At 35.9% G+C, this 22219-nt stretch overlaps 1 protein-coding gene across 3 annotated transcripts in view; it reads right to left on the bottom strand.

Moving 5' to 3' along the window:
- The window catches only part of rassf3 (Ras association (RalGDS/AF-6) domain family member 3), a 67405-nt gene that overhangs the window by 31740 nt on the left and 13446 nt on the right, over nt 1–22219 (bottom strand). For 2 of the 3 annotated variants that reach the window (XM_015376417.1, XM_015376426.1), the window contains exon 2: nt 19099–19208. In XM_015376417.1, coding sequence (XP_015231903.1) covers nt 19099–19208 — 110 coding nt within the window. Of the gene's footprint in view, nt 1–19098; nt 19209–20231; nt 20382–22219 lie in introns of those variants that run through there. The other variant, XM_015376436.1, reaches the window with a different exon arrangement.

Raw genomic sequence — 22219 nt, 5'->3', positions numbered from 1 at the left:
TAAGGTTTTTTTCTAACGTTCAGTTAGTCTCTCTTCTGTCTCTAATTTAATCTGCAAACCTGAGAAGGCGGCCTGCAGGCACAGAGAGGCACTCAAACAGCTTTCATGTCCATCTTACCATCATTTGAGTTGTCCTTTATAAGTAGACTTCACAGGACGAAAGGCTGACAACAAAAGAAAAAAGCCACGATTGTATCTCTATTACAGGGTCGTTACATTTCATAAGGCTGTGTCTCTGGGATGTTATGTGACCCTGAAAAGGTTTTCTTTACAGAAATAGAATCTCTGAATGAAAAGCTGCTGCTTTTCAAGACTTGCAGCTAGACGATATGAAGAACAAATATCTACACTTTCTAAAAAGTTTAACACCTTTTCAGACAATTTCCATTAATTGATGTCACTTCTCTGTATATACCGACAGGTTTATTTGGTTTAGGGTTTTGTTTCTATTTATGTTTGGAATTTGGTGTTTTATTTGTTTGATGTTAACTAGTCTCTTTTGTGTGTATTTTGTTGATTCATTGTTTTTTTTTTATTGTTGTTTGTCAAAACTGTCTGAAATAAATTCCATTTATTCATAGCTGATTGACATCAAAACTAAAAAAAAGAAAAAACATTGTCTGCTTTAGATCAGTTATGCTAACCAATCTTCTTTATTATTTACTTTATTACTTTCCTTAGTTACAGATGTTTTGGAAAGCCATAAAAGATGAGGTTATGGCTTTCTAAGCTTCTGCTGGGATTTATTTTTTGTTGAATTTGCAGGGAAAAGGTACATCAAATGTAGTGAAAGGTTTACTGTCGAGTTTATATGGGTATAAAACACACAAAAGATTTATTTATGACTAAGCAGGTTGAGTTAAAGCTTCTTATATAACACTTTCATAAAGCAAGTTGGTAAACATGATCCAAACTGAGGTAAATTAAAGTGTTTCTGTGTTCAGTTACTTTCATTCACTACAGAAAGTGATGTTAAAGGTTCTTCGTGTTAAACTGGTCATGAAATAGCCCACCCAGCTGCAAAAAAGCCACAAAAATCAGTAAAGCAGGTTCAGCTGCAGAGTGGAACCTATGCTACATCTGCATTAAATCAAGCCTAACACAGCCTCACACATATACACACTCACACACAGATAGCAGAGGGAGAGTTATATGTATAAGAGCACTAATTTCAAACCAGGGAGGGGAAAAAAATAAAAAGAAGAGACCAAAATAAATATGCCACATGCGGGTCAGCCAAACCAAAATCTGATATTTTGAAATACAACACAGCAGAGAGCCTTTCAAAACAATCAGAGTGCATGGATCAGCACTGCTTTACTGGACTGTCCATAGTCCTGTGGGACATTAAACTATGCTGAAATTCTTCCCGTTAATGGAATAAAAAAAAAATCTAATAATTCATAACTTTTAGGAATTTAATCAAGGAGTTTAACACATTTATAGAGCTTTATAGATAATTTTGCATCTAAACTGGGATACAATCATCGGTGTGCATCAGTCTATAAAACTCTCATTAAAGATTCATTTATAATCAAACATTAATTGAAGTCACAACTGTAATGCAAATATGAACATATTTCCCCAATTTGATATGGAAATTGTGCACAAAACTGCAATACCACAAAACGTTATAATTCTGCCTCTTAAAATTCCTGGAGGAAACCCTCGAGTGCATGAAATAAATCTGCTAGTGTTTCATCACAAGTCAGATTTTACACAAATAAATATTTAAAAAGTCCAAACTAGAGATGCAAAAACAACAATGAGATTAAAAGTATGTGTGAGATCACTTATGTTAATCGGTCGGCCAATGATTTTTGGCTTGAAGCCAGTCAGGTTAAATATTAACTCAATTCCTGTAAAGAGAGCTTTAAACTAGAACACACTAGAACACTCCATCTCTAAACCCAATATCATTCAGAAAACAAAAAAAAGTTTTTTTTTTTCTTAGACACTCAACAAGAGCTGCAACTAACAATCATTTTGTTAGTAGATTAACGCAATTATATTTTTTCTCAATTAATCTATTAATAATATCATAATAAAACATTCTGGGTCTAGATTTGTTACAGATTTTCAACTAGTTGAAGGTAAAATGAAACTGCTTAAGGGTTCTGAATGGAGCATATATACAGACAAACAAGGTTTCTCATTTTATAAGTTGTATAGGTATTGTGTACAGTTTTGGCTTAATTAATGCGCTGAAGTGCTTGTTACTCTATCAAACTGCAGGTTTTTATGTTCCACTTAATTAATTGGTTGGCAAATTTAGATTAAAATTATTCAAATAAATAATTAATCACAATTAATAGTTTCAGCCCTACATTTAGCGCTACCAGGCTGTCTAGAGGTGACTCTGAGGAAAAGCTCTTTTTAGTTCCAGAAAGGTATTTAAAATAATTAAGTCAGATAAAGTTATGGAAGATATGGAAAAAGCTTTAAAAAATATATTATATACATTTTGGGGGAGTTCTGTGGTTCATTTATGGTGCTAGAGAGAGCAAGACCACCAGCTGCTAACAGGAAGGTTGGTTGTATTACAGCAAGTTTTCTAAATTTATCCTTCAGAGCTTTGAGCCTGTCTTTTATGCTAAATGCTGGATTTGGAAATGATGATGATATTTATCTTTTTTGGACCATTCAGGATAAGAGGAACAAACAGTAATGCTGCTATGTGTTTATTTTGGATGCAGTTTCATTTGACTCTTTGACAACCTACGAAAGACTACAAATAAAACATGTTAGATTGCTGCTGTATGTATTCATACCTCATTTTTATATGGAGAAGATATTTGAAAGAATTTATTTTATATCTATTTAATTTATTTTTGTTATTATTTTCAATATGTAAATGACAAGACGTATTTGCCTTCTGCTCATCTAAAAACTTATGTCTGTAAACATGTACTTGTAAAATTAAAAAAAAATGCTTGAACAAACACCATCTGACATCATATAACTACTGTAGTTTTTAAAAAAAAATTAAAATGGGATAAAATTGTTATCAGAAAATCCAGGTTTAATAAAAATGTGAAAAAAAAAATTTCCTGGCACAACATTTTCAGCGTAGTCATTAATTCATGTCCTTAATTCTGAAGAAAAATCACAATAGTTTATTAACATATATACTATACTTATTTGCTTCTTGGTTAGTCTTGCAAAAACTGCATTCATGGATGGATGGCTGGAAACATAATTACCACCTGAACTATTAAAATAAGTGAGATTTTGCAGAGATTTTGATTAAACTAACTTATTTTCTTACAATATACAAATGATGCGAACAGTATAAGAAGAAAATTACCTCTCTGGTATTTATTGTGGCCTCTCAGTCATTTTGTCAAACCATATCTAGTTATTAAATACTCTTTAGTGGCTTGAAAATGTTGACTTACCTCTTAAATCTCAATTTAAACTTTTCCCACATGTGGCTAACCTCTGCAAAACCCATTAATCTTCATGTAACCCTCAGATTGGGGGCTTATTTTACATAAAAAGGGAACAGCAAAGTAATTATGGCTTAACAGATCTTTCCTATCTAGGGACCTACTAATCCTAGACCTTTCTGACACTTTGCAGGATTAAAGAGGGGGAAAAGAATTGGATAAATGTAGAGAAACTTGGGTTTCAGACTACAGCAGGTGTTTCAAACTCCAGCCATTGTGGGTCAGCGTCCTGCAACTATTAGAGAAACCCCAGATCCAACTTACCTGATTCTAATTGTGCAGAATTACTACCTCAGCAGACTTCCTTGTTCTGCAGAGTCCTGGTGAAGACCTAATAATCTGACAATAGTTTTAAGGCAGAAAAAGAAGTAACGTTTCTAAGCTCTTCCAAGATAGCAATCTAAAGAGTTTACTGATGATTAGTGGAAATAGCTGTCATCTTGTAGTCAGAAAGTTAAGGGTTTGATTACATCTTTCAGCAGCTGCATGTCAATGTGCCATTTGAAAGACACTGAACCTTACGTTACCCATCAGTTTGCATAATTGTACATCAATATCCAGTATTATTATCCTGGATATTAAAGTATAGATTAGCAGGGTGTGGGATGTGGAGAGGAAGGTTTTTGATAAGAATAAAACAAGGAGTCCGTGTGGCTTTTAGCAGATGATATGGTTCTATTGGCATCTTCAGGCATCGACCTTCGGCGGCCACTTCAGCCAAGCATGAAGCTGGCTGGGATGCGAGTCAGCTCCTCTGAGTCTGAGGCCGTTTCAACCTTCCAGTCTGGCTCACCCAGAGATCGAGTATCTTGTTACCAAGGCTAAATCTGCAGCACTGAAGGCTTTACTTTGGGCTGCGTGAAGAAAAAGCTGTTTTAAATAGTTGTTTTCAATCTCTTGGTCAGTTTTTTTTTTTTTTTAGCATTCTGAATCTTGAACAATATAAAATAAATTGGACAGAGAGGGCTAAAATAAGGTTGCTTTAGCCATAGAGAAGTAAGGAGAAACAGATAGAAAGATCCAGGTGTCGAACATCTGGCCTGAAGTCACCTTTGGATTTCTCAAAAGAAGTTATTTAAACACAAATCAACAGTTTTCCAGACTTTTAAATACAATCTATGAAAGACCTTCATGCAGCCTGAGGTGCCATTGAGTAAGGACACATGACTTCTGCACATGCTTAACATTGCTTCAGCCACATATACAGAGACGTGGCGATGAAGAGGTTTGGACATAAGAATGCTGTTAGGGTGAGATGGATGATCTGTAGCTCCTCCAGTTACACATTACACACATTCCACTGGTGACACAACCTATAGTGTTTCCAACTCAGCCTGAGGCTCCGATCACGGCGACTGATGGTGAAACCAGGAGGGTCACCAGAGCTACATGTGAGTCACTAACCAATCACTTCCTCAAGGTTTGCTGTCACTATTAGCCTTTTTTTTTTTTAGATTGTCCTGAAACTGGCTGAGCTTAAAAGACATTCACTGTGTGCAGGTATATTTGGAAAACATCAATTATTTCCTATTAGTGGAAAATGAACACATAAAAGAAAACATTTTTTTCCACTACACTATGTTAAAATCTACTTAGTGTTATTTTCTCTCTTAAACTTTTTAAATGTAGGCCTCAGAAAATTCAAACACGTCAGAGGACAAAAGAAAAATCTAAATAATCCAAAGCACAGAAGGTTGTTCAGGCTGCAGGAGCAGATGGAGGTCACTAACTGTATTTGGGTGCTTCTAAATTAAGTTTATCTAGTCTGCTGCATCTGCTGCCTGATTAAATTACTCTGGTTGGGTTAATATGGAGCACGTAGACAAAAAAAAACTTTTAAAACTTGTTCTAAAAGCTTTAGTTTGGATTTTATTTGAGTAAAAGAGTACAGATTCTGCTTTTGCTTGGTTATAAAATCGGGTCCTGTGGGAAAAGCAGACAGCAGCTGAATGTCTGGTTAAAAATTAATCCAGTTTAAAAGCAGAGACGCTGTGCAACAGACCTCACTGTGTCCCCAGTGATGGGACAGAATGCAACATATAATCATCAAATGCATGTGTAGATTAAACAAAAACATGTCTTACAATAAATGCATTCTATTATTTATGCATTGAATTTATGGATTGATTAAAAATGTAGGAGATTATATCATGTATTACCTGATCTTCAACTATTTTTCCTGCAGATGCCAGTACAACTTAGGATTTAGAGGTTGGTTTGGCTGCATGGGTTAAATTTGAGGATTTTTGTGAGGTTAGAGTTGAGCTAATTCCAGCAAGCAAAATTATTTAATAAAAAACACAAACAAAAAAGAAGGCTTGAAGTCGTCTACTATTAAACTTCTAGAAATACCTGAACCCTATCAATGGTTTGTAGACTAGGCCACATTTACACACAAACAGGGAATTAGTAGGTGACCTCATGAAGGCTGTATATGTGTACAGGAGTATTTATTAGTGAGGAGTGGTTCTTTTTTTCTGCAGGAGGGCGTTTCTCTGGTCTAATTAACAGGTAGGAGCTCCTCACAGCTTCTTTGAAGGTAGAAAACAACACAGGAGGGTTTTATTAAGGGAAGTCCCCTAAACATATTTTTTTTTTTTGTCAATAATTAAAATGTTGCCATTTATTTTCTACAATTTAAAACAAACAGCATGTAATCATATATCATAAATAGAGGTTTTTATTATAACAGCTGGGGTTACATTTTTATGATAATGGCTATAGGCCTCCAGGGGAGGAGCCTCACAGAGATAGAGCCAAAACAATAATTATTTCCCCCCTAAATTTAAGTCTGAACCTGATTTGTTCAAAGCTCCACTAAACGGGTGCAGTGATAAGAGTTTTTGCATAAAACCTTCTGAAAATGAAGCTTTTCATCAGTAAAAGGCAGCATTTAAAAGCAGTTCTAAGTTTGCTTCTTCTTTTAATTGCATTGTTTTAAATAAATATTTTTTTTCATATACCCTATTTCTTTGTTGATTAGAAATAGTTCAATTAATAGTTAAAATTTTAACTATTAAAAAGGGATATTATTTAAAAGATTTGAAAATCAAAAGCAAACAAGATTGCTTTTAAAACTTTTCTGTATTTTTCTGTCATTTATTTCTTGATTAACTGTTTTCATTTATTAAAGACAACCTAAATCAAATTAAGCCTTATTTAAATAATTGAAAATAAAAAAAAAATCCATACAGATCTCCAAGGGGAAATCAGCCTGAATTCTTCTTTAAAATGTGAAAGAACAACCTACTGTACTACTGAAAATAGGTCAGATAGACAAAATATTGACTTTTGACGTTTAATATCTTTAAAGTGTTACTAAAACCTGTTTTAAAAGTTTGCCAATATAACTGTATTCCATCATCCTGAGGAACTGAAAGTGGGTCAAGCTTTTTTCAAGGTTAAATGTGCTGCCCTTGAAGTTTTAGACGATTCTGAAACAAATGTCTCAAAATAGTTTCAGTTTGTGAAATTAATACATTTCTTTTTTTAATTTTCCAGATAAGCCTGCTCCCTGACCCCTCTGCCGGACTTGGAGGCACACGCCCAGGGTTATTACTATTGGCTGACATTCTGGGAGGAAATAACAACAGGAAGCAGCAGCTCTCAGTAAGGCCTTTACAGCCTTAAAGCTTAATTGATCACTAATCACTAAGACAGATCAAGGAAAAGCTGAACTAAAGAAAAATGCTTATGGTGAGTCCAACATGAGAAGATATTTGAGGTGCAGCAGATGAAATTGGATGCAGATGATGATTTCTGAGCGTTCCTCAGAACGTGTCCCGGTGTACTGCTGTCTACTGCAGGGTGTGTAGCCCCGTGTTTTACCCTGACAGACAAAACACTGAGTGTCTCATGATCAAAGAGCAGAAGAATGCTGCCGGAGGATCACATGCAGGCCCCGGTGTATCACATAATCGCAGACAGACAGCAAGAGCAGGGATGAGGGATTAAACACAAACATTAGAGTCGGGTAGGTTACCCCGGCAGCTTCTGGAGAAGAAGATGGATTGTTAACTAACAAGGGAGTAAATATGCCGGAAAGTGATGAGACTTTTTACCGTTATCAGAAACGAGTCATGAACTGATAGCTAACTTTAAACAAAGTGGAACAACCTTCAACAACATGAAGAAGGGTAGAGTTTTAACTAGAGAATAAAGCTCATGTATTTGCTCATCTGGCCTAAGCTCATATAGGTTCAGATCAAGAACCCAAACCATACTTTCTATAATTTCTCTTTCCATCAATCTTTAAACCTAACAAATTGCAGTAAAGCAGGTGTTTGATCTCCTTGCAGCTGCTAAACTCAGATTCATCCATCTGATTTCCAGACGTAAAGAGAGTCCGTGAAAGATATGATCACAGTAGAATCTCTCCTCTACTCTTAAACGCACAGATGTTTAACACCACTTGATCCAATGCTTTGCATTGCACTCAGTAATGCAACGCCTCAAAAGCAACTTCTCAGTAGGTATGCCGAGGTGCTGGATGTCTTCTGGTGAGATGGAAGGACTGGAACCAACAAATTCAAAGGCCAACGGTTGTTTATAACTCTAAAACTTTTCTTCTTTGGTGTTTCTCTCTGCATTTTGCATTAAAAAGTGGTGCTTTTATTATACATATTATTTGATTTGGAAATAACTTAATTTTGTCTGAAAAAAAGGTTGTAAAGTGGGACTGTATCTAAATCTTAAACAAAAAAAAACAACTTCCGAGATGTTCTAGTTATTCTTTGTAAACACCCAGACTTTTTTTTTTACAGTCTACAGTAGATGTACTACATCTAATTTCTTTTTTTTTTTTTTTTACTTTACACCGATTTCCGATCAAACAAGATGAGTAAAAGCTGCTGGTTTGACCTCAAACAGCATAAGGGAGTCTTTCTGTGGTAACAGCAAAATAGCATAACTGTAAGTCCCATTTCAAACACAGACTCCCTGATTTATTGCCAACTCTTCCAAAACTATTTTGTTTTACTATCAGTGCCAAAGGCTCTTCAGTAAGAATTAGGTTAAAATACTACTTTTTAAAATTACCTTATAAGTGAAAATCTTTGGAATAATTTATGGTTCTGTTATTCTTCATTTTTTATTACAAAACAACGATTTCTTTGTCAATCAATCCTGTTGCTTCAGTTTAAAGCCTCTTAGCGTCCTTTCAGCAGTTTTTGGTGTTGACAGGAGGGTCACTGAGTAATAAGGCTGAATGAAAGCTGAAAGTGTGTCATTTACAGTGCCCTCTTATCCAAGTTGGTCGGTATTTTCAGATAGAGATCGTCCAAAAAGATAAGGACAGGAGCTGAGATAAACCTAAACAAACAAATGCTAAGCAGCAAAATAGATGGCGGTTCACTGGGGAGTCCCACCCTGATAAGTATCTAGGTTTTCCTTTCAACCACCAGCAAAAAAAGGGAGAAAAGAATTCTTCCAAACACATCAAAAAGATTGAACTGGTTAGAGTTTTGTTTTGGCCACGGAAATGTGGCAACAGATCTGTAGATCTATTTTAGACTGTGATCATGTGCAAGTAAAACACAAACGAAAAGATCTTCTGAGTTTGTTCATTCTCAATAACTAGGTTTTCTGAGACAAACAAATTCTATTGAATCTCTGAGAAAATGTGCAATTAATTAATGTAAACACGGTTACTCATACTGGGCCATTAAAGTTATTACTGATTTTGACTAATCACCAATAAATACTGAAGGAAACATAATCAAAAAGCATAATTTATGCAATTTTTTTGTCCATAAAGCAGAGAAAGAAACAGTTTCCTTTTTATTTCTAATTTCAAATTTTTTACAGCTTCCTGCAGCAGCTGCCCCATGTTAATACTAGCTGGTATGTTTCCATCATAAACAGAAATTCTCAAGAAATTCAAGAAAAAGGATCATCAAGCCAATCAGATTAAGGGAAGCAGTAAGATACAGTACTGCAAAAGGGCTAAAGAAAATAAGTCTAAAATATGCATTTCTATTGCATGGTTTTCTATTGTGTATTCTACTATACTCTCTTTGTTCTATTATATCTTCCTATTTTTTTGAAATATCAAACATTTTACTATAGATGGGTAAAATGAAATTATATACCGTTATATAAAAATGGCTTTCTAAATGTAAAGCTGCTATGAAAGCTTTTATCCAACCCTGTTTAGTTTGTTTTACAAATCAATTCAACTAATTCTTTGTCATTTGCTTTAGAGTCGATTGTGTTTTGCATACCTCCAACTTAACTGAAGGACTTAAATTATTTAGGTCAAGTACAGTGACGTGAATCTGAGAAATTTTGAGCTAATATTCTTAGATTCTTAAATACAAATTCGCTCAAATGACACATGACAGTATGATGATAAAAGCCCTTTCCAAAACAAATAATGCTTGACGCAATTAAGCCACCAAGCATTTGTCCATCAGCTTTACTACTATACCCAAATAAATGTCAGTGGTTTTCTTTACATTCATGAAACAGTAAAATACACCCTCATTGAAAATAGTGAACCATGCCAAACTTGGGGGGGCATCCGGGATCTTATCATTGGGCATCTTGCACTATACACCAATTACCCTGTAGCTTTGAAACTGTTTAAATTTGAAACCATTTGAAACCATTTGATTGAAAACTATAATATGCAAAGATAGAATAAATATGGGGGAATGTTTCAATGCAACTTGGAGAAAACAGAAATACTGAAACCATCCATCCATTTTCTCCAGCTTAGTCATTGTCAGAGTTGCAACAGACAACCATGCACACACACTCACACCTAAGGACAATTTAGAGAAGCCAATTAAGTCAGTCAGTCATGTTTTTGCACTGTGGGAGGCAGCTGGAGTGTGCAGAGAGAACTCATACTGTATTCCATGTAGAAAGAATCCAGGCTGGGTATTGAACCCATAACCCTCTTGCTGCAATGCAGCAGTGCTACCCACTTTGGCACTGTGCCCTCTTCTGAAACCAACAAAATATTATTCATAGTTGAAAGTGGGTGTATAACTGCAATAAAATGTCTCAGAAAAAACAAGTCCTTTCTTAGTATCGTATTATCAGAGTAACAGTTGGCCCTATTGCTACATGTTTGCCAACATCTGATAGAAATCAGAGGGACCCATCTGTTGGTTGCTCTCTAAGCTGCAGACTGGTGTCTTGTTTCCACACCAAGCAGCTGATGATGCTACTACTTTGACTGTTTGACTGAGAACTTAATCCCAGACAATCCATAAAAGATTATACTTCAAAAGTGAGTGTTATATTTCATCCCTCTATCACTTTTTGTTGTGCTTATGATTCAGCTTTTTAACAGCTTTACACAGCTCTTAGAAATCAGCAATTATGGAAAATGTTTCTATGAAGAACTCTGGTTTTGCAGTTTAATGATTTACTCTGTTTTATTGTCAGTCCCATAAAAAAAAACAACTAAATGCATCAGCAAAAAAACAGTCCTGCTGAGGAATACAGGCTAAAGCAACAGAAGGTTAGAATAAATAGACCACATGGTGGTATGTTAGCAAAACATTTTTTTTATTTCTATATTTATAAGATACTAGGCTTAAATTAACTTGACCTTTCTCACTAGAACGCTGTCAAGCTGAAACACTGCTTCTATTCAAACAGCTAATAAAACAGAAACGGGTTCCTTTAAGGAGGCCAGCATGATGCCGTTTGAACATTTCCAAACAGCCCAGCTCTCTCCTAATGACAGAGCTTATTTGGTTTCTGTGGAAATGTTGGGGTCTTGATGTTTGCTTCAGTTTAAAAATAATAATGTGTGGCATATGGAATGCTTTTCCCTGCAACAAAGTAAACAAGGGATCTGATTTACAGTTGAAATGCTGCTTGGTTAAATTAAATTAAGAGTAGAGATCTACAAGACACTCCTCTAAGTCTCGCTCTCTACCGATCTGAAACCTGTGCAGTCTATAAACACGCTTTATCTCAACCAGCCTGACTTCTTTGAGTTTCTTCTTCCATTTCCTAATCTATGTTTGCAGGGCTCTAGAGAGGTCAACCTATTTTGCAATTGAGAAGTTAAAAGAAAATAAATCTGCACCAATGCAACCTGCAATTCAAAAGAAAAAATTCACAAATAAAACCACAACTATTTTAGTCTTTGTGTTGTTTTATTAATGTTGCCACAGGGAGACTTTCATGTCCTGGAGAGAAAAAAATCTGTCTATGAAAATCGAAAAAACCTGAAGCAAAATTCATTTAAACAGTTTGTGTAATCAGAATGGGTTTGTTCCTGAAACGAAACACACCGAGTTCTTCAGAGACATGCAACCATTACAGTCATCAGGGCACCCAGAGTCAAGACATATGTGAGCAGAGATGAGAGACAGGCATTCAATACGACCCTTGTTCTTAAGATGTGTGCTTATTACAAAATATAATTCTGTGGTACTTATCTCATATGTCATAATAATCTAAGGAAACTCCAGGAGAGTATCTGAGCCTAGGAGTAAGCATTTCACAAACTGATCTGAAACTTGTCTCTTATTTACAATGTTTTTGTTCCTTTACTCTCTTTACTACAATTACTGTTATAAAGCTGCTCCTGCTCTGCTTTAATTTATAAATCTTTATTGAATCTTTTTAAGAACACCCTGTAATAACCTTTTCTCTCTGGCCCAAAAACCTTTTTAAACCCAGAAGCAATCGGTTTTTAGTGGCAGTAGGAAAAGCTCATTGATGCGTGTCTTTCCGGGTAAAACGAATCAGAAATGAAACCCACGTTAAAATTGCCTTGGCTCTAATCGGCATGTGGCAACACAAGAACCGGGTTGACCTGCTAAATCACATAATACAATTGAACGCAACGTATGGACGTCAACACACTGCGCCAGCCACGTCTGATCTGACAAGCCGAAACAACTCTGTTTACGTTCGTTAAACATGGCACAGAGCTGGCGAGATGGATTCAGACGGATAAAAGTGCTAAACAGTAGAGCAAACTGATTACGCCCTGGCTTACTTACATGTTAATCTCCATTGTTTACTTTCCTGATTCTTGTCCCACTGGTGACATCATCAACGCTAACCCAGCGTGATGGTGTCACCAGACACTCAGTAGCGGGGGAGGTCACACAGCTGCCAGCTTTCTTTGCCAGTGGGAAGGAAGGAAAATTGTTAGCAGGTCCATCCATGCTTGAAAAACACCCGGTATTTTCAGTGGTAGAGAAGCTTTAGCTGTCCCATTCATTTATCCAAGAATAATTCCATAAATGACCGAATTATGACAGAATTTAGACCGTCTGTGTTTGTTTTTCCCCAGTCTATTATTATGTGGTGTACTTTCAGAAAAAGAAATTGAAGAGAAGGAGAGCTGTCTAATATTTGTCTTTATTAATGTATAGATATACAGTAACGTCTGAGTGTAATAGCCAATGCTAATGCTACAGAGAGTGTGACAATTTGGTTTAGCCAAGGCCAGAGATTAATGAGGCCAAACTACATGTGAATGGCATGTAACTGCAATGGAGGATAGCTAATTGAACAATGCATTTAGATGTCCAGTTTGAAGCCTTAAAAACAAAAGACTTTGTTTTTATTTCTATATTTACCCCATTTACAGATTAACTTTAATTATTGACACATTTTCAACAAGTTTTGTAAATTTCTGCTCTTAATAAAGAATTTGAATCTCAACCAGAACGTTAAATAGTTATTTACAGCTCAATATTTTTTACATTGAAGCAGTTAAAGAAAATGAGAACCTGTTAAACTGCTGTAAAAGTGATTTGGATGAACCCAACATCTGTGCTAGTGCAACTAAGAACAAGATGTTAGGCGCACCGGTGTAACCAAAGCAAAAATGTTATACTAGAGCCCCTGTTCAGAAGGTAATACTAGCTTGTTTGTCTTTGTGCGACACAATAGGTGGCTGATCAGAAGACAGGAGGAAGGGGAAGATTTGCTAGAGATACTAAAAGGAAGAGCAGCATGATAATCACATGGTGATGGTTTGTTTACAGGGACAACTGTTTGAATCTAGATGTTTGATAGAGAAGGGCAGAGATAATGAAGGGATACTCAGGAACCTGAGACTGTAATGTTTATTTTTCTGCTGGTTGCCACCGAGTTACTATCATTATCATCAAGCAGGTGTACAATATATGTGGGACTTTACTGTTTCGAGAAATTAGGAGCAATTAAAGTAATTAAATTAAAGCTCCTGTTGTGACAAGCTCATGGTGACGCCCATTATACTTGTTTTCAGCATCATTAGATAAATACTGCTGATTAAAATCTTTTGAAAACGTAAGAAGGAAGTTACAAGTATTCGCATTTACACTGCTGCATCACAACCAAGACGTAGGTTAAGCTTTAAAATGCAAAAGGAGAGAATTTACTGACATATAAGACATTTCTAAAGCAATTAGCTAAAAAAAAAGTTTTAAATAAGGATATATCCTAGTATTCTTGGTGATTATTTTGAAAATTAACTTAGTCATTTAATTTGTTTCAAAAATGAAATGTAATATAGGTTAATGCTACGTTCAGACCGCACGCGATTGAACCAGCAAAGCACCTGGTTTACATGCAAAGTCAATGGTTGACGTGCATCAAGGTGCATCAAAAGGTCCTGTAGCATGTCTAGCGCACAAGGATTAGCACATCTTATTGCGTCTGAGCAGATAAAGAAGCGCAGATCATGAGCTTCAGAGCTTCTGAGGAGCGTGATGTGCTGCACAAACAGCAACCATTCAGAGAAGCTGATCTGGGATCACCCAGGGAGACTGAAGCAACGCTGCTGATGCAGATTGCTAAGACCAATCCCCTGAAACAGTTTATGAATGCATAACTTAACTTAAAATGTAAAAACGTGCCAGCAAAATATGTTTGCTTTTATTATTCTGATACTTGCAGTTTGGATTAAGTACATGAAAATGGCTAACATTTCCTTTCTGCTGCCATGAACAGTAGCAGAAAACCCCCAAAAGGAGACCAGGTCAGAGGCTGCTGTTGCTGGGGATTTCAAGTGTAAGAGCACCGCCGGTGTATATTTGAAAGCAAGATTGTAATCTTGATGAACTGACTTCCCAAATTATGTTTTGAGGAGGACTTTCTCACTTGAAAGTATATTAAAACTACTTTCAACCCACGTATAACAGCACATATAGCAAAGCCGCTCTCTGTCATTAAATGCAGGAGCAGCAGAAGAATCAAATGCATCTGGACACGCTTTAGGCGCGTCTGACCTTAATGTGGACAAGCATCAAAAATGAAGCAGCAGGCGGTTTTTTGCTGCTGAAATCGCGTTAGGCGTGAACGTAGCAGAAAACAAAAGCTGTTTAAGCCAAGACCATAATAGAGTTTTACAAAAAAAAAAAAATACTGTCACATAATAGAAGAAATGCATTGAATCGTGAGATAATTTGCAAATCAAGTTATACAGTTTGTCAATGTTTGACAAATATAGCTTCTTTGTTGTATCTTCAGGCTGTTTTCAGCCTTCATGTTTGTAAAAGTTACTCAATATTCATGCAATCCCTGTTATGTTAATCCAGCAGTCTGATCAGAAATGAAACCTCAACTTTCAAGAAAGTCTTGTTGTCTAGGAAGAATTTGCAACACAAAACCAACCAAATGCTCCGTTGTCAAAGCTGTGAGCAATTAAGTCGTAAACATTATTTTCCCACCATTAGCTTATTTCCCACATGAAAAGAACTCAGGATTACGGGCAATAAAGTTTGGGTGAGGTCTAACGAGACATTAAAGGCAACCCGACAGCAACCAGGTTATTTTATCAGAAGTTATCATAGTGATGACCTTACAAACCATTGTTTTTTATTTTATAAACAGCAGCTGTTTAGCTACAATAAAAGTACAATTTTCTGTTGATTTCCTGAATCTACTATTGTTCTTTAATCACTTCTTACTCAGAGAAATTAACAGCACCTTCAGTAAGGTAGTGTTAATGAGTTTCTTATAGAAAAAGGTCTGAAAAATAAACTCATTGAAATCCTTCTTTGCTTTGACTCATGGTCCTTTCTCAATGTGCTGATGTGCTTCCTCTTAGGCCTCTATATGTTTGTTTTTCCCAAATCACAGGAAGTGATTTTTACTCGTTTTGCTCCTTGTCAATCATTTCCAGCCTCTCCCTCTGGTTAAACCAATCACACCACAGTAGAGGAATGTACAATGGAGTACAGTCATTAGTTTTACTAAGGCAACCTTAAACTAAATAATACACCTTATGTATGTGCTTCCCATACTTTTAAGGGAGATAAACCATAGAAAGAGTTATAATCAGAATATGAATTAATTCCCAGCATATTACAGTTCAGAAGCAATCAAAGCATCCATCACTTCTTGAGCACTGAGTTGTGGTTGTGTTCAGGTTTCATGTGCTGCACATTTAAGGCGGATGATTCAATTGGCTGCTAATTCTATTTGTGAGTTAGTGGTTTATATTAAGCAGACATTTGTCCCTAACAAGGTTTCATGACGTCAAAGTTTAAACCTTATCTGTCACAGCGGCTGGTTTTGGTGCCTACAGTAGCAGTTCTATGTATTTAGTCACAGCTGAAGGATCTTTAACCTGACTTTAAGGATGTTTTCTTACGCTGTGGTATATTGGTGAGAGCCACATAGTAGTGAATGCGCCAAGACAGGGTTAGGGTTTCATATACAGACACAGTAGATCACATTGTAAACTGAGGCGGGTACATGTATGTTTAAATACTCAAGCGATGACAGAAGTCTGCGTACCTCAGAGAGCACAGCTGATTTACTCATTTGAAATCCCCAAACTGCGTCCTATCAATCTTTTTTAGTAAGCTGCTCCTGGAGGCTCATTGCTTTCAGTCTTTATAGACAAAAAAATAGGAGAGATCATTAGAAATAAGGACAGGACACACTATCATAAGGAATCCTGTACATTTTATGAGGTTTTAAGTTCAGGAAATGTATTTTTTTCAATCATTTTAGCGATGATGAAACACAATGTTTGCTGTTCTACAGCACATCTACGCAGCAGATCAGCTTTACAAAACATTGGCATCCATGGAGCTTACACAGCTCTCTGTAACCACACACACCCACTTCACAAAAACATATTTCTATGCGCTGACTGACGCCCGTAAAGCCCACAATGCTGCACTCAGCATTACTCGGCACTATTAGGGTTTATTCATGTGTTCAGCATTGGTTTGAAATGTGCTGAGATGATCCTCCTTCTGCAGGAGGAATAAAACCATGTCGGTGTTGATCGGCAGCAGAGCCAAAACCGCAGGCAGATTGTAAGTATTCAAGGGGCGGCTGGGATGTAAACACGAAGGTCAAGTGTTGGTTTCTAAGGCGATAAATCCTAACATAACAAGGTAATGTGTGAAATGTAAGAGTTTGTTGAAGTTTCCCATAAAATATAGATGTAATAAGCAGTTTTCTTCTGCTGCCTTGCAAAATCTCCCTAATGTCCCAAAAGAAAACAAGATTTTTAGTTTGAGGTTAAGAAAACAATAGAGATATATTTTGTGATTTTCTGAAAAGGGAATCAAAAACTAAGTCAGACATGGAAAAGGTCAATTCTACCAGAATTTAAGCCTCAAACATTTGCTTTTAAAACCCGTTTGTCCTAGCAAAAGACATTTCCAACTAAGTTGCTGAAATTTCTGGGGGATTCAAATGCAAATCCTGTGAAACTATTGAGTTTAAATTAGGAAATGAAAGAAAACAGAACCTTTAAGTCTGAGCTGAAGTGCAATGCTGGTAAATTAATGATTTAACTGAAATTGGACATCTAATAGCAGGTAAAACTGGATTTTAAAAAAAATCCCACGTTTTGTTGTATATAGATTGTAAATGAAGATGCCTGACAGCAGTTTTAATCAGCAGTGTTATCAGTGTGACACCATAAATCTGGACTCAACAGCTGATATGTGAATAGTAGTGTCAGCAGAGCAAAAGCACACAGGATGAGAAGTTGTATAGTCATCTAAATGGTTGCTTGAAAGTTGGCGATTCTGTCCAGTGTCACACATCCTTTAACTGTTTCCTAAAAGGAAAGCAGGTGGTTATATAAGAGCACGGACCCATAAAAAATGGTAAAAATGAGGAAAAACAGATTGAAATACACGTCTACAGGACAAAGCTGCAATTGGATATGGTGTGGGCTCCTGAAGCACTCCATGATAAATCAGGACTGATGCACGCCCAGCTGTCCTCCTGGAATTAAACACCATTCTTGTTGTGTCATGCATCTTGATGAGTCAGGCTCTACTATTTCCTTCGTGTAAAACCGACTTTTCTCTGACTTTATAATATCTATGTCAAACTCGGGGGAAAATCAGAAGGCAAAGCAATGAAATCATATCCAGATTTTTGCTTATTTATCTTAAATGCATTTATAATTACCATTTTGTAGTTTTGTTTCTCTCAATTAATTCAAGAACAACTAAGGGTCTACAAAAAACACCAAAAAGAACCAATAGTTTTCAAAAAAGTTGACATATTTCAGCCTTCAATGCAACATAATATGGCTACTAATCGTGAAGAAGAATAAAACCTCTTAGATTGCCTTTTGATTTATGATAATAATGTTTTCCTCTCTGTAATGTATTATGTCTGTATTGCTAAAATTAAAGTCAAAGCTGTAATGTTGCACTACAGCACCACCTTGTGGTTTTGCACAATTACTACAAAATTAAAGATACAAAAACATGTATCCCAGCAGGCTTGCAGATTAAATATTAGTTGATAAATACAGATTGTTTACAAACCATATATGTCAAAAGACAAATCTAAATCCACTGCCTGGAACTTGCAGCATTTAAACATCTTAAGGGATGTAATCTGAATGCTTAGATGATGAGTTAAGTAAGGACAGGTCCATTGTTGGATAACATTACTGAAAAGGCAGTTTAACAGCTAATTTTATATGAAATAATCTCACTGGAAAGCTAAAAATAATGTATAAAATAATTAAAAAGTATCAATTGCTGTATTTAAGACAGCTTAACAAAATTATAAGTATTGATAGAGTGGAAAAGTTTATTTAGTTATTAGTTGGTTCCGATCACATTAAGAACCAGGCAGATGGTGACGACTTTAATTAAAACGTGTAAGCAAACACTAATCACTTATGGGGTTCCTCAGAGCTCCATTCTCACACCCAATTCATCCAATCTATCGAACATGAAATCCTTATGCTCATGGGCAGTGATTGCACAATGTGAAGTCTAAAATCTAATCTTTAAGCCTTTTTCTTACTTGCTTTTATTCATTTATTCTTGTTTTTTTTTGTGGTTCAATTGTTTTTAAAAATTGCTTTTATTTTTCTTCTATTTTATTATCTTATTCATGTAAAGAACTTTGAATTGTCCATGTACTGAATTGTGCTACACAAATATAAATCCCTTGCCTTAAGAGCAAAGGTCATGTACTTTTTTTAAGGTCTGTGCATGTGATAGCTCACATCTGCAGAGTTTCATTTTAGGGCTGCTATAAATAGACATTAAAACATCAGTGTGACTAATAAAGAGTCTGATTTAAAAATGCTTTCAAGAATCCAGTAACAAAACATGAAATGCATAAGGTTTATTTGGATGAAATAGTGTAGCTATTCTGAAGGGAAACAACCTTGAATATGTTCACATGGACAGCTGCTGACGTAAACAGACGGGACTTCATGTAAGGTGCATTTTTTACTCACATGGAGCGGCGTGTTGTTGTTCAGCTGGTCTTGACTGAGGGGCGACGCAGCAGGATGACAGTCAAGCGACACGCTCTCTCGACACTCAGCATGACACGCATATTTACAACCTGCAGAGAAACATTTAGAAATAAGCATAGTTTAACAAAAAGTATCGAGAGACGCAAAACAATAAGGGAGGAAATATTTGTGAAAGTAAGACAGGTGGAAACAACTCGTATGCAAATCTTCCTCTAATATCTCCGCCTTGCCGGTTCAGCTCAGAGATCCCATTTTGCAAATTAAACCAACGTTATGCAAAATCTGAGATAAGCAAAGTATGAAGATGGAAAGATTTCAAAATAAAATCCAGCAGGACACAACGACATTTAAATATTAACGAACAAATAAAATGAATGAATATAAAGTGATCTGGAAGAAAAACACATAATTGAAACTAATGGTCTCAACTTCCCTAATGATGGCTAACATTCTGCTTAGAAATAAAAGTCGACTCTGAGAGCTTAAGTCTCGTACAGATTTACGAGTTATTTTATATTATTTTAAATGGCATGAAATAAAACAAAACCTGCTGATCACTAATTTAAATAAAAATATGAAAAAAGCTGTAAAAATAAATCAACACAAATAAAAAATAAGCTCATAAGCAAATAATGGCATTGGACAAAATAAAAAATAAAAATTAGGTGAAAAAAAATGTACTTCAATGCATAAGCACTTTTAAATACAATACTCGGTATTATTTGGTGAAATAAACATTAAATAAAGACGTGTTAAAGAAATTTTACAACTAAAGTGCAAAATTCTAAATGAAATAAATTGTAAATTAGCATTAACAAGTTATTTTCTTACTTTATAAATGCAAACTGAAAGAATAGCAATATTAATAAATGTATTACATGATAAAGAAAACAATCTTTTTCAATTATACAGATTATAATTCATAATATCAAGATATTAAATAAAATGAATGCACATATAAAAAATATTTTTCCTACTTTATATATGCAAACTGAAAGAATAGCATTATTAATAAATTAAATACATGATAAAGAAAATCTTTTTCAGTCACATCCCTTGAATAAACAAACTGCTTTAAACAATTAATCCCATAGTTCCTCCCTCAGTCCTACCCGGCGACTTTTTCCTCATGTGCTGTCCAACTTTATCCGACAGTTTGCACATGGCTGCTCCCATCTCCCATCTTCATCTTAGCCTCTCCTAAAGCTCACCATCACTGTTCATGCAGAGAAACCAGTGCCTGCTCGCTCTCCTGACTCTCCTGTCTGCCTCTGCTCAAAGCTCAGATGTGCTCAGCTGCCATTCTTTCCCTTCCTCCCTGGGTTGTTGTGCTGAGTGGGTGATTTACCAGTCAAATGGAGGCCACAGCGCGACAGACAGGAGAGGAGAGGAGAGGAGGGAGGAGGTGGTGGATGGACACAGGACTGCTGACTCAGGCATCTCCAGCCACCCTCTCCTCTCATCTCTCCTCACTTACGCAGATGTTTGTTATAACTAAACCATGTCTGACTACCCGGCTTCCTATCCATCCATTCATCCAAACATCATAGATCCTTCTTGACAATGAGCCTAATCCATGGAGGAAAACAAACAAAACTCTTTATCCAAACTCTTGTAATTTAGCACATTCTAACGTTCATTTTCAAAACCACATTTCACATCAGACTGACATGAAGTCAGAAATAACTCTCTGTCTGACTGTTTTTGGTCAGTTAGGATTAATACCATTATTTCTTTGTGCTAAATAAAAAAAAAAGAAGTTTGCTTCTATTTCTTTAATAGTTCTCTTCTAAGCTGTCTAAATCCTCTCAGAATTTAGAGGTTTTTGTTATTCTTCTCATATCTCCAAAAATCAGGGTCATTTTCAGTGGGTATATTTGCAAACTGTATTCAGGCTTTTTATGTTGCTTTTAAAGTAATGACTTCTTCCTCTCTAAGTGGCTCTCAGTCTCTGTTGACTCGTGTTTCTCTTGTTTCAGCTGCTACCTCCTCTGTCGTTTCCTTTTGTTCTGGGCTTGGTGAATCCATTTTAAACCAGAGAACCTTTATCCCTGCTGATGTCATAGCTGGAAATCACCATGGTGTTTATAATTACTTCTAATTGTTTAAATAGAGGATTGTTATTCCTTCAGGAATACGGATATTATATCCAAGGATTAAACAGTGGATGTCCATGTATTTAAATGTTATTATGAAGTCACAAAAGCAGCATTGTGTTGGTTTAAAGAGGTACCCAACAAGTTTGAAGGTCATTTCTTCATCAATCTAGCATTAAAAATCTCATCATCATCATCATTTGGGCTTTTCCAAGTCACATAAAGGCATTATAACCTTAGTGTATGTTGACTTCTGAGCTGGATTATGTTAGGCTAGGCTAAGCTAACTACCTCTATCTGTCGTCCTCACCACACCCCCACTAAACCCCCACCATTCATCCCAAAAGTAGCCCTGCCTCTCTGGGTTTCTTAGCATGGACCACTTTGATGGCATTTTTCATAATTTGTTTAGAGGCGGGGTTATACTTTTATATGGGGTGAGTTACACTTTAAGTTCAGGCAGAGAGAGTGAAAAAAAACTACTTCTATTAAAGGCAAGCAAAAGAAATTACTTCGAATTACATTAAATTACAAATTTAATTTTAGCACACTGCTCTGAATTTGTGGCTTTTAATCAAACTCTAAATTTGTATAATTGTATTTCTACAGACTAAAGAAAAACTAAGTTTTTCTGTAGTATATAACCAAATGTCACTGTCATGTCACTAAGCTTTAGCACCTTACTGGATGTGAGGTATAAATTACTTTTGCCTAAAGTAATTAGGCAGAATGATTCTCTGACATTGTATTAATCTCTCTCCAAATGCATCTTCCCATCAAAGTTTAAACCAAACTATTATTGGCCAGAAACTGGCCTGTAAAGGTTCCAGTTTTTGACCAATTACCTAAAACTGCCTCTAATACTGTAACTAGGGATGCACGATATTGGGATTTTGGTCGATATCCGATATGCCGATATTTTAAAACTCATGTAGCCAATGACCGATATCGATACTGATGTTAAAGCTGGACAAAAATAAGTAGTCATTGAAAATAGCAGTTTT

Source organism: Cyprinodon variegatus, unplaced genomic scaffold (assembly GCF_000732505.1).
Source record: "Cyprinodon variegatus isolate N-32 unplaced genomic scaffold, C_variegatus-1.0 Scaffold7, whole genome shotgun sequence".
Lineage (NCBI taxonomy): Eukaryota > Metazoa > Chordata > Actinopteri > Cyprinodontiformes > Cyprinodontidae > Cyprinodon > Cyprinodon variegatus.
Note: the sequence above shows the minus strand (reverse complement) of the source record. Positions and strands in the feature narration are given on the sequence as shown.